Source organism: Emys orbicularis, chromosome 1, assembly GCF_028017835.1.
Source record: "Emys orbicularis isolate rEmyOrb1 chromosome 1, rEmyOrb1.hap1, whole genome shotgun sequence".
In the NCBI taxonomy this organism is placed as follows: domain Eukaryota; kingdom Metazoa; phylum Chordata; order Testudines; family Emydidae; genus Emys; species Emys orbicularis.
In genome coordinates, this window is record NC_088683.1 from 331,139,750 (window position 1) to 331,152,728 (window position 12,979).

Genomic DNA, 12,979 nt, shown 5'->3' on the forward strand with positions numbered 1-12,979 from the left:
AGAAGTGTTGTGGAATCAGGCTCCTAAGTCTAAGGGCCGGATCTTCAGCTGGTGTAAATCAGGGGAGATCCTGTGAAGTCAATGGAGCTACATCAATTTACACCAGTGGAGGATCTGGCTCTTATGCTTGCCCTTGGTATGTTCTCCCCACATCACTCAGGGATGTTCATACCAGGACTCTTCAGGACATTCCAGAGCATTTTTTGTTTTCTAGCTGCAGTCTTTATGAATTTTGATAATTTTAGGGTATCCAATTTAACCCTCCAGAGATGAGCTCTAGTTTACCTTAGGAATCTATTCTAGAACTATTAGGTCCTTCAAGCCCAATGCAGCCACTGATGTGCTCTGAGAATCATTCTCAAACTTGAATCCTTTTGGAACTTTTGTTTGGGAAAAGTAAAGTTACTAGGTGCACGGACACCACTTGGTACAATTAGTAGTTTGAGTCTGAAAAACTTATGTTGTTTAAGTCCCAAAAAGTGACTTTCTTAAAATTCATGCAGCATCCTTGGAGAATGAAACACGGCATCTGGGATGCTATATGGAGAAGGCAAAGCTGAGGGTGTTAAAGCCCCACGCAGGTTGCGAGTCTCTGCTTTAAAGCATTATAACCTGCATTCTAAATTGAAAGGGTTGTTTTAGTTTTTATCTTACAAAAAGCAGGTCAAACCATTAACTCGTCGCCCTAAAACATTGACCAGTTTTGTTTGTTGGCCAAACCTTCGTTCTCAAGTTGAGATCTTGCATTGCAGGATTTAGCTCATTTTTAACAAATGAGCTCCCAATCTTTGCAAAGAAAGGGGAAATACTGCTCTGAGTACTGCTGGCTTGAATGGTGCCCCTATAAAGGTATTTGCACGTAGATGGACAGTTGGCTCCCAACTTCTGAAAGAAGAGGAATGTTAAAGAAGTAGACTTTAAAAATAGTTTCCATTTGGCATATTTGCATTGCTGCGCTTCAGGAAGACCTACCCAGCAGCCCAGACTGCAAAATTAGCCAAAAGCTACTTTTCAGCGATTACAGTTCTAATAACTCAATTTAATGATAATACATTCTCCACCAGCCACCATTCCCCTGCCGTCGGCTCAGAGATCCTTCCTTAAAACAAACAGTCCTCGATTGCTTTATGACCTACTTATTTTCCTTGTTTTAAATAGTTTGGTCTTCAGACAAGTGTGTGTGTGTGTGTATATATATATAGAATATATATCACTATTTTAAAAAAAATTCCTAAACAAAACACTCCATGGAGTAAAGTACTGGTTACACAGAGTAAGGGTGGCAGAGTAAGGGCTGACTCTTAATTAGGATTTAGAAGTGGAGATTAATATGAAATGAGAAGTACCTACTAGCTATGATAAAATTGTTAGGCTGTTCAGGCTACAAATTGATCATCAGCTGGGCCAGAAACCTTAGCACATAGTTTGCAGCAATGCTGAACAAACAGGTGAATGGAGGTTTGACACCTCCCTGTGAAGCATCTGGCTGTAGCCACTGTCAGACAGGATACTATGCTAGATGACTATTGCTCTCTTCCTGTGCAGCAGTATAAACTGGCTGATATTTGCACAGTGCTTTGAAGAGGTAATGTGCTAGATCAGTGTTGAGTAATATTATTATATTGGGCGAGGATATTCGCACAGCTTGTTTGAAGAAATGTTTTCTCAACTCAGTGCCGCAGACCATAGCTTTAATGAGGGTTGGGTGGCAAAGCCCATGGAATAGAGAATATACCCTGATGTGTTTTTGACTTGTGAATCTTCGTAGGACGTTTGCACATGTGGAAAAAGGATAAAGCCACATCTTAATAGTTAACAGATATAGAAGCTATATGTAAGGAAGGCTATCTGGCTTTTTAATTTTGCACAGGACATGCTTTCCTTCCTTTACAAAGAGGGGCCTTTTACCAGGGGTATTTTCAGACGCTCAGCAAATGCGAAATCCTGCCGAGAGCTCAAGGAGAAGCTTAATTTGGGAGCTGAAGTGCACCTAGCTTGTGAATCCATATTTGTGACCGCCTCAGTGTTTAAGGTATGCAAAGAGCTTTACTTCTCTCTCCTTGAGGGCGGGGGGTGGGAGGAGGGATATGACAACTAGTCAATTTGTTTTCTGCAATAGGAGTTTATTTTTATTTTTTAAAACTTGCCTCCGATCTCATTTAGAACCTGATCCTCCAAGTCCTCTAGCTCTCCTTAAAGTCTGTGGGAGTTCTTTGCAGGCTTGGGCCCTTATTCTGTAAAGATGCTATAAAGTACAAGACTCTTGTGCTTCCCAAAATATTCTGGTTTATTTCTCTGTGGATTATCTTTGCATAAGGACTAGTATGTTAATAACAGTATTGTTTCATGCAGAGAACATCCAGAATTCATAACCAGCCTATCTGGGAGAGTTTTGTCTGATGTGTATTTGTATATAAATCTCAAATATGGACTAGCATATTTGCCCTGTTGTTTTATTACCCTTCACATGTTTACGTACAATGGGTGCTTGTAATCTCCATTGATATATGTTCAAGTAGTGTCTCTAGTAGGATTTTTTTAACAGAGGCCTTGGCTAACTTGCAAGTTACAGCGCTGTAAAGCCTCCCCCAGCGCTGTAACTCACTCCCCGTCCACACTGGCAGGGCACTTACAGCGCTGTATCTCCCTGGGTACACCGCTGCAGGTACTCCACATCTCCGAGAGGAATAACAGCTGCAGCGGAGTGGCTACGACTCACGGGTGTGAGTGTAAACACTTGCAGCGCTGTACTAATCACCTTGTCAAGTGGCCAATCCTCTCCATTGTTGTGACCGGCTGCAGGAAGTGCCGGTTTCAAAGCTCGTACCACAGAGAAAAGCAAACAGTTTGCAGCTTGCTTTGAGTGAGTAAATGAATGGGCAGGGGGCCGGGAGTTCGGAACTTGCAAAATAGAGAGCTGACATGCTCCAAAAAGCACTCTCTCTTCCCCCACACTCCCTGTCACAATCCACACACACCCCCCTCCGTTTTGAAAAGCACGTTGCAGCCACATGAATGCTGGGATAGCTGCCCATAATGCACCACTCCCAACAGCTGCAAATGTGGCAAGTGTGGCCACACCACTGCGCTGGCAGTTGTCAGTGTGGACAGACTGCAGCGCTTTTCCCTACTCAGCTGTACGAAGACAGGTTTACCTCACAGCGCTGTACAGCTGCAAGTGTAGCCAAGGCCAGAGAATGCTATTCCTCTTGCTGCCATTCCTGATGCCTATGAGTTGTTGCCTCTCATCATGTTGCAATGGTCTGCCCTCTAGTGGTTGGAGGTCTTAAAATGTGCTGCTGTTACTACTGACCGTAAATGGAAATTCTCCATTAGCTCAAGAGATCTTGAACAATTCAAGGAATGAAGTTAGATCCCTGCATTGGGGTTTGCATGGAATCAGATTCCTCCTTGTGCTGTGCTGCTGCTGTTAATGTTCACTGGAAAAGAGAGACGCTCTCTGGATAACATGTAGACATAAGGAAAAGCACACCTGTTCCTTTTAAAGAAATCAAATGGTGGTTGTGGGAAACCGCATCTACTGGTTTTGGAGTGTACAGAAGAGAAGAAAATAAGACCTGAATGTGGAATAATATCTGTGCTTGTAAAGATGGTGAAATATCTTCCCCAAACTTCTGCACAAAAGTGTTTTGGTTTCACCCTAACAAATTGTTTGACACTCTCCAGATTTTGTTTTTCTGCACAATTTGACACGAGTTTCTTTGTCTTCAGCTAGAACGTGTGAAATTTGTATTCTCAATATCAAAGCCATTGAATGAATTGGACTCATGCTTGCACCTTTGCACAGGAAACACCACTTAAACCCTCAAAATAGTGCCAAAATGGTGCTGATCAACTGGCCTGGCATACGCTTCACCTCACTGTGCCCATTTTTCACATCACAATAGGGTTTGTTTTGTTTGTGGAAAAGTGGCCTGTTTGAGGTTTAAAATAAACATATGAAACAGGGCAAAATTTTGGGGGTGAAATGAGCCCCCTTATTTTGTTTGTAGCAAAAAGGGGGGGGAAGCATTGTAGTACTTTTTTCCATTTCATTGCATCTAGTGCTCAATCCTGCAAAGTGCTGAGCAGCGTGGCCCTCACCCAGCAAAGCATTTCAACATGCGCTTAACTTTAAGCATATGAGTTACCCTATTGGCTCCAATGGGACTATTCCTGTGTCTCAAGTTAAGCAACTGCTGAAGTGCTTTGATGGATCGGGACCCTGTTTATTACCGCAAATTTTAGGTGGAAATCATAATTTTCATTGCAGTCGTCCCAAAAATAGATGGGGAAAGAGGGTGTACATGTCTGATGTCAAAGAAAAGCCTGTTTGTGTAATATGCATCATAGAGATGGTTCAAAAGTTTGTGTGGTAAAGCATGACCCCATTTAAGGCTGGCAAAGTCAGTGGGATCTGCTGAGTAAGTGCTAATTGTACATTTAAGCTGCTAGGAGAGCGAATTTTCCTACCACTTGAAAACTAGACAGAAAACTGAATTCATGTACCGTGCTCTGGGGGGACTCCTCCCTGGATTCACCTTGCTTTAATGTTCTTTGGAAGTGCCCACCTCAGACCTTGTATGTGAAGAGTTTCTCCAAGGTGTGAATCAAACATCAGTGAAGAATATTTCCTGCCACTTGAATGAGGGAGCCATGCAATATGCAGCTACTCTGGTTCATTATTTATAGAAACACTGGAGACCAGAATTGAGCTTTGTGTCTGTAATTCAGGGAAGTACAAGCCTTATTTTGAAGAGAATGGGCAGACAGAACTAACTTACTTTAATTTTTATCATCAAAATCAACCTGTTCTTTGGCAGTCCTGTGACCGTCACAAACTGAACACAAAATAATTAGTACATAAACACATGGTAATATGGGCCTAATTCGGCACCACTGAAGCCAATGGAATTTTTACCAGTGATTTCAATGGCTCAGGATCAGGCCCTATAGGAAAATTATTGTAAAACTTATTGCTTGTCTACACTAGAAATTTGTACTGCTTTAACTGTACTGGTACAGTTAAGGTGCCACCGCCAACTTGTGACTGCAGTTATATCAGTATAAAGGTGCTTTATACGAGTGTAGCTACTCCCATACAGGAAGGAGAATAACTGTACCAGTATAAGTTGCCTTTATCCTGGTATAACTACATCCACACTAGGACTTTTAACTATTTTGGTTAAAAATTACCACCCCCCAACCAGCGTCGTTTTACCATTAAAACTTATAAGCATAGACCAGGTCTTACTGTGATGTGTAGGAAAGCAGCTATGCTTCTGTAGTCTTCTCTTCATTCTTGGAGTGCAGCAAGGGTGTGCTCCTTACTTAGCCAGATCCGTGACAAGCACTGTAAACATTTTGCTGGGATAAATGGGGATTGAAGATAATTAGATGATTAGTAAACTGCAGGCGTCTCACAGTATCCAAATAACTGGCCCCTGAGCTAATTCTCTGGTAAAGTGGAAACAGATAAAGCATTAGAAATGCATCCCGTTTGACAGAAAAGGTTCAGGAGAGGGTATGAAAATATTAATCCTAAACATAATGCAAAATTTTTCTTAATGTTAAGAGATTTACTGCTTGACTTAGCGGCTCTGTGGAATAAAATGCACACCAGCCAGTGCTGTCCCACCAATACATTTTCTCAGATCTGTGTAGCTTATCTTTTTTCCCCACCCACACTGCTAGCTCACATGTTTTTATTGTTCCTCTCTTGGAATAAGGATTTTCTTCGGAACATCCCAGGCAGCATTTTTTCATCCCAGCTCTGTGATAAGTGGGTCTCTGTAATGGATCAAGGGAACCATGAAGAGAAGATAAAAGACATCCAAAGGTAGAGTTATTTATATTGCAAAAAAGTGGAATCCTGCAAATTAGACTTTTGACAGGCCCCAATTAAGGAAAGCGTTTAAATGCATGCTTAAATTACCCCCAATTCAGGAAAGCACATAAGCACGTGCTCAAGTCCCATTGACATAAAGGGACTTAAGTACACGCTACAAGTTAAGCACATGCTGAAGAGCTTTCCTGTATAGGGTGCTTTCCTAAATCATGTTCTCGGTACCTATGTGCCTGCTGTGGGAGTACGTGCCAGTAAGCAGATTTCAATCATTTCCTTTCACCAAGACCACAGGAGAGTGTTTATAAATATGCTCCCGAAGACCAGGACTTCTGCCTGCTACCAAAATAGACTGAGTTTGTTTTGGGTGGTGCAGGAGCTTTGGCAAAAGGGGTGCAGCAACTATTCAGTTCCACTCTTTTTTATTTTATTTTATTTTTTTGCATTCGTTTCAAACTTCAGTGACTGTTGTGAAGCCGGGATTGTGTCATAGTGAAATATCGGAGTCTGGCAATGGTGGAAGCCCTGTTGCTGAGGATATTAAAATTAGACTGGGCAAAGCACTAGTCCATGCAGGCAGGAGGGTGGACTAAGCGACCTATTAAATGGAGCTCTGCCAATTTACATTAACAACTGGGTATCCAGAGCAAATGACTGAATTTTGCAACTGAGTGAACCAGTGAGTTGACAATTGAACAAAAGAACAAATAAAAATCACAAATTGTACATGTGCGTTTATGTGACAGTGCAGAGTTAATTATTTCTTAGACTAATTCACAGTATATCTGCAATTGTTCTGAATTACACCATATTAGAGGAACGCACTGAAGTTTGAATAATAAGAGCTCACTGTGGTACCTGCTGGGTCTTTTCTTAGAAGCTATTGAAATAGTAACTATTTCTGTAGTTTCATCAGATGCTAACTCTAGTGAGTGGGGGGGGAAGTGCTTTCTTAAATTGCTCTTTATGGGGTTTTTTTCTTTCAGGCTAATAGAAGAACTCCCCAGAGCCAATGTGGTTCTTTTACGTTACCTCTTTGGAGTACTACACAGTATAGAAAAGCAATCTGAAGATAACCAGATGACTGCATTTAATCTAGCTGTGTGCATCGCACCCAGTATGCTGTGGCCTCCTGCTCCCTCTAGCCCTGAAACAGAAAGCGAATTCACCAAAAAGGTGAGTGAAACCTCAGTTTTGCTAAGGAATCTCTATGTTCAGAAAGGTGATAATAATTAGCACCTACACAGATCAGTGCTTCTCCTCTTCAAAGCCCTCTGCAAACATTAAATAATTCATCCCCACTCTGCCCCTGAAACAGAGGGAGTGAGATCATAAATATCCAGTGCATTTGTAACAATCACTTTCTCCTAGGGATGCTGTTTGTTTAAGCTGGTTTTAGAACAGTTTCCTCTGTATAATCAGAGGAATGTAGGGTAAAAAAGGACCTCAAAAAATGATCCTGTCCAGCCCCCTGTACTGAAGCAGGACCAAATAAACCCGTAAGGCGGTCGGGGTGGAAAAGATGCACAGGAAGGAGTTGGCTTAGGGCCTCAGGGAGCATTGTCCCCAAGGAGAAGATTGTAAATGGCAGTAGGGAAGGAGCCGAGTGGGATCCAAGCACAATCAATCTATCCAATTGCCTCCTTTGCAAGATGGCGCTGCTGAAGAGGGTGGGATCTGGCACCATTTGGAAGCTGTTCATAAAGGCAACAATATGGATGAGCCTAATGAGAGGGATGCAAAAGCAGAAACTTGTAAATACTAGTTTGAAAATCCATCCATTGTAGGTTCATTTCCAGCTGTGGGGGAAGAAGGGTGTAGATGCAGAGGCCCTGTAGTGGCAAAATTGGAGGCAGTTGCCTAAAGGTAAAAGAAATTTCATCTGCTGGAAGCCCATTTATCCTTAGGGAACTAACCTAGTTCTTGAAGTGTGTGTTGCCGGGGGACTGGCTATTTTTGTAGGGTGTGGGTATGGTGATCTGCTAGGGGTTACTGTGCCATAAAGGCGGGATTGTTCCTGGCTACTGGGAGGTGAGGGCAGGTCAGGATGCGTGGATGGAGCAAGTGCCACCCCATTCCCCTCGACATACGCCCTGTCCTCCCAATGTGATTGCCTACTATCTGCCAGTTTCCTACCCTTCCTCTGGTCTGTGCTGCAGCCTGGGAGAAGTTGCTGACCTTGGAAGGCCATGCTATGGGTGGGAAGAACTGGTGCAGAAATGACTGCATGCCAGAGCCAGCGGGTGAGAGGAGGTAGTCAGGGAGCATGAGGCCTGCAGGGATGGTGTGGGAAGTGATTTAGTGCTTAGTGAAGGGGGCTAGAGTTGGCAGAGGCTCAGTCTGTGCAGAGAGAGAGCAGGACCTATGGTGAGGGAGGCTACAATGGTGGTGAGAGGGGAAAACACCAGGGCGGGGGATGCTAGAGTGCTCGTCTCTTATAGTGCAGAGCCCTTTATTACTCTTAGCATTAATATGAGCACAGGGAGAGCAAGGATTGGTTTCATAATGAGAGGTACCTACATGGGGCCATTCAGATGTTCCAGGGAGTCCAGAGTGACCTCTTATAGATTTGGCTGTTCCTTTATCAATCTCCTAACAGTTGTGTTGAGACCAATGGCTGGAAGTTGAAGCGAGACAAATTCAGACTGGAAATAAGGTGGACGTTTTTAGCAGGGAGGGTAATCAACCATTGGAACAACTTACCAAGAGCTGATGTATTCTACATCACTGGCACTTTTTACATCACAATTGGATGTTTTTCTAAAAGGTCCTTTAGCTCAGACAGGGAGTATTTGGGGGAAGTCCTATGGCCTGTGTTACACAGGAGGTCAGACTAGATTATCATAGTGGTCCCTCTGGCCTTAGAATCTCTGAAACATGTCCATAGGAGCCACCCATCTAGACCTGCTTTGGAACAAATCACTATCTGCAAAATTTAGCACAAGCTGGGTAAATCCAAGGCAGGAGCACCATATACAGCATCGGCAGAGAGCCTGTAACATGATATTTGGGAACAACCTTTTCATTCAAAGGAAAAGCACATAGGATTGGTTGGTTTTTGTTACCAATCTATACTCCTCTCAACTCAATAGTTCAATATCTGTATAGAGATCTCATTGCCATTGATTTGTTGCAGGTTTCTGTTCTGGTACAGTTTCTAATTGAAAATTGCTGCAGGATTTTTGGAGAGGAAATTTCCACCCTCTTTGGGGACATACTGATACGATGTGACAACAGAGAGGATGGCTCAGGTAACATATGTTTCATTCATATTAGCTAAACCCAGCCAGTCAGAAGATTCAGTACATTCTTAGGAAGGCTGTTATTTTCCATTCATATAATCTGTCCATCCAAAATATTACTCAGATGTACACAGATGTGTACACAAACATGCACTCTCCCTTAGTCAGTGATGGTGATAGTTGTGTGATTTTTTTTTTTAATCATGCACCTTATACTATCTCAGTCACTCTTTTCGCTCCATTTGGCATGATCTACATAACTCACTTTGCCACTCATGAGTAATATGGTTGTCCCAAACTTCTCATGTATTCTCTCTAGTGTAATGTGGCTAAATTCTTCCTCAATTACACCACTTTAAATCCATGGGCTTGAGTCTACTTGCTATGCCGTAACTGAAACTAGAACCTCTCATTATATATTGGCTATAAATCTTCTACTTTCTGGAGCACAATAAAATTACACCCTGGCTTCTTCACATATCAGAGCAATTGAATTGAATGTTCATAACATTACTGATTTAATAGCCTGTAATTAATGTATTATCCATAGGTTGATTACTAGGGAGTATCCATAAATCCATCCCTATTCAGCACAGCACTTAAGCATGTGTTTAATTCCCTATGCTGCATTGGGGGGCCTAATAAAATCAATTTCTATTCTATCTTAAAATGATCATTTTGGAAGAATTCTAAACTTTTCCCCTTTGGCCAAGTGTCAGTTTTAGGGACTTTCCAAGGACAAACAATTACCGAAGGGAAAGAATACTTTTGAAACAAAATGTAACTGTGTTGTCAGTGTCGTTTGAGGATGGACATGCTAATGCTGCTTTCATCCTCTTGCAGATCTCTCTTCCTTTCATCTGAATGATTCTTCCTATGACAGTTTGGAAAACGAGCTGAATGATGATGTTGACTCTTCATTTAGTGACTTGCTCAAAAAACGAGGTCAAGATAACAGGAGCCGGGACTCAGTTTTGACTCTGAGTGATTGTGACTTGGACCAGCCTGAGGTGGAAGAAATTAAAATTCAGCTGCCACCCAAATCAAAACCAATGCGAATTTCTACTGGATCGCACCATGAATCTGCATTACAGGATCAATCTGAGAATGAGTCTCTTTGCTCCAGTACCTCTGGCTGCTCATCAGTAACGGTCCCGGATGCTCTCAAAAGCTTGAGAAGACAGAGACGCTGCTCAGAGCCCACGATTGGCCTTCTTGCCTCTAAATTCAGCCACATCAGTGGGGTTCATGAGAACGCAGTACGTAAAGCCAGCTGTGACGCAGTGCTGTCGCACGTAGATGAAGACTGTCTCAAGCAGCTTCGTTCATTACAGGTGGAAGGGCAAAAGCTTATTAATCAGAGTTTGGTTATGGGGATAGATGTGGGTCAGAGCGGCACCGTGGGCCAAAATGGTGAAAAGAAAGACTTGTCCAATTGCCTCCTGCCCCCACCCCTGCTGAGATTAAACATTTGCTCAAGAACTAGCTGTTCTAGTTTATCTTCTCCCGGAACGTCCCCATCTGGGTCCTCAATGAGTTCCTTGGACAGTGCTTTCTCTCAGTTTTCGGACTATTCAGTATTTACTCCAACCGAGACCTCCTCTCCTTTGGATTGTGCTTTTCAGCCTCAAAAGAAACATGGAGAGCTTTCTCCTGAATTTAACCCTTTCTCTGGAGTACACCTAGGTGCTGGCCTCAGTTCTTTTCCTAACCAAGCTAGCAGCAGCAGCTCCGTTGGTGTTAGAAAAGAGAGTCAAAAAAGCCCTGTAACTCTTCATCCCAGCACATGGCTAAAGAACGGAGCCTCCACAATGAAAAATTGGACTCTCCGAAAAAAGGAAAGAGTGTCCAAGCAAGAGGAGAAAAAGAAGAGTGTTGTTAAAATAACTTTGGAACCACAAACGGATTCTTCGGATGCGTCAGAAGATAACTTATGTCAAGAACAACGGCAAGTTTTAAAAACACTTATGTCAACAGGGGGAATTAATGCTGCGGAAACAGTGCAGGAGGGCAACTTTTCTTCTTCCCGGGGGGGTGGGCAGCTATGCAGCTCTCCACTTTGTGCAGGGGAAGCCAAAGACAAGAGACTAAAGGCGTTGGGGCTGTTGGCTGAGCAAAGCAAGGAGGAGGAAGAGGAGGAGGCAAACTCTCTATTTGTTCAGTCACATAAAAGACAGCTGTCCAACACTTTCACTCAGTGCACAAATCCAAGGGCTGAGCATGCCCGTGAGCCAGAGGATGTTGTCAGTGCTGGACATGAACTTTTCATCAAGGACAGCTTAAGTAAGACTGTGATTTCCACAGACTTAGGAGGCCAGCAAGTGAAAAACTCCAAGAACAACATATCTTTGCCAAGCACTGAATCAAAAAATATTGATGATGAGTCCAAAAGGGGCTTCTCTCGGTCTCCAAAAACCACAAAGGCAGTTGATGACTGTTTGTTTAAACCTGATGTTAATAAATGTCTTCAGAAATCAGAGGAAGGGACCAAGGCCATGGTCCAAAATAAAAAGGAATGGCCAAACAAGCATTGCAGTGATTCCAAGTTTGAAGAGCTTGACCAAAGGTTTTTTGCCGAGGAGTCTTATGTTTAAAATCACCACCTTTGGGACTAATGTCGGATCTGCTTAGGGTTTAATACCCCAAGAAATGAACTTTCACGGCAGGGCTACAGAACTCATCCTGTCATTATGGGAATTATCAAAGTAACTTCCCCACATACTGATATTGTGATTAACTACCTTCCTAGAATCTGGGAAGGTCCCAGGAAATTGTTAAGAGAGGCACTCAGATCCAAGACACTAGTGAGTGCAGTAGTGTGTTTGACATAGAGTCCTCCTCTTGACCACTCGTGTTAAGCTTTGTAGATGTAAGTCCGTGTCCTTTGTGGTTTTGATGCAGTATACATGGTCAGCATAGATTCCATAACTGTGGTATTCTACTACTGTTTTGAAACTATGATGGTTATTACTTTCATTGCTCTCCAAGGAAGAAGTGGCGTGCTTTGTATGTTAACAAGGTAACTGTTCAGTAGTTCCAGTCCTCTCCGTCTTGCAGCAAAAGAAGAAAAACAATGTAAGTTTGAAAAAGAAGTGACATTAAATGCTGAAGCTTGTAACTAACAACTCCCAACTCTGTGTGTTTCGTTTATTGTACTCCATTGGGTGTTCTTTTTATGTTTAAGTTGTGAATAGTTTATTAATATTGCTGTAAAATGGCATGTATTATTGCAAGCAGAACACATGTAATTTTATTATGCGCTATCTAAATCATCTTATAATATATTTAAAGTAATGCATTATCTAAAATGCTTTGAGTTTGTATAATATATCTTGATAAATTTTGCTATTATATATGGTCTGAAATAAATGTGTATTTTTGTACTTGCAGAACTGCTGCTAACTTTACAAATTCCGTTTTTGTTGTTACGGCACTGGTATTGGTGTATGCATTCAATGCTGTACATTAAATAAAATCCATTCTGTCATAAAGTCAACCAAAACAATTTTCCAAGTAACCCTTCAGTTCTCTAGCTTTAAAGTCACATTTATTTACCAGTGGATTGTGATGGTAATGATGCTTCTTAAAAACCTACTTTGTTTTCCCCCCTTTTTTTTTTATCTCTAGATTTTGACATTTGCTTCTGTAGTAAATGCTTTTGTTTTGTTTACTAGAAGGAGATGGTATATTTCAGTTTTGGCAAAAGAGAACAAGCTGCAATGTGAATACAATTCAATAGAACTTCGGAGGTCAGGTCTATGGGTTCTTTCTTGCCTAGTGATATCAATGGGAATTTTGCATGGGAAAGGATTGCAGGATTTAGGCTTTACTTTCTGTACAGCACCATGCATATAAAGTGTATCTCAAACATTGCAGAACTCAACAACCTGAT

General features: G+C 42.1%; 1 protein-coding gene across 1 annotated transcript in view; it reads left to right on the forward strand.

Moving 5' to 3' along the window:
• Positions 1-11,681, forward strand: part of ARHGAP20 (Rho GTPase activating protein 20) — a 104,373-nt gene extending 92,692 nt beyond the window's left edge. The window contains exons 11-15 of the mRNA XM_065423358.1: positions 1,871-2,032; positions 5,730-5,839; positions 6,832-7,021; positions 8,982-9,096; positions 9,931-11,681. Coding sequence (XP_065279430.1) covers positions 1,871-2,032; positions 5,730-5,839; positions 6,832-7,021; positions 8,982-9,096; positions 9,931-11,681 — 2,328 coding nt within the window. The remainder of the gene's footprint in view (positions 1-1,870; positions 2,033-5,729; positions 5,840-6,831; positions 7,022-8,981; positions 9,097-9,930) is intronic.
• The last annotated feature ends 1,298 nt before the right edge of the window (positions 11,682-12,979 follow it).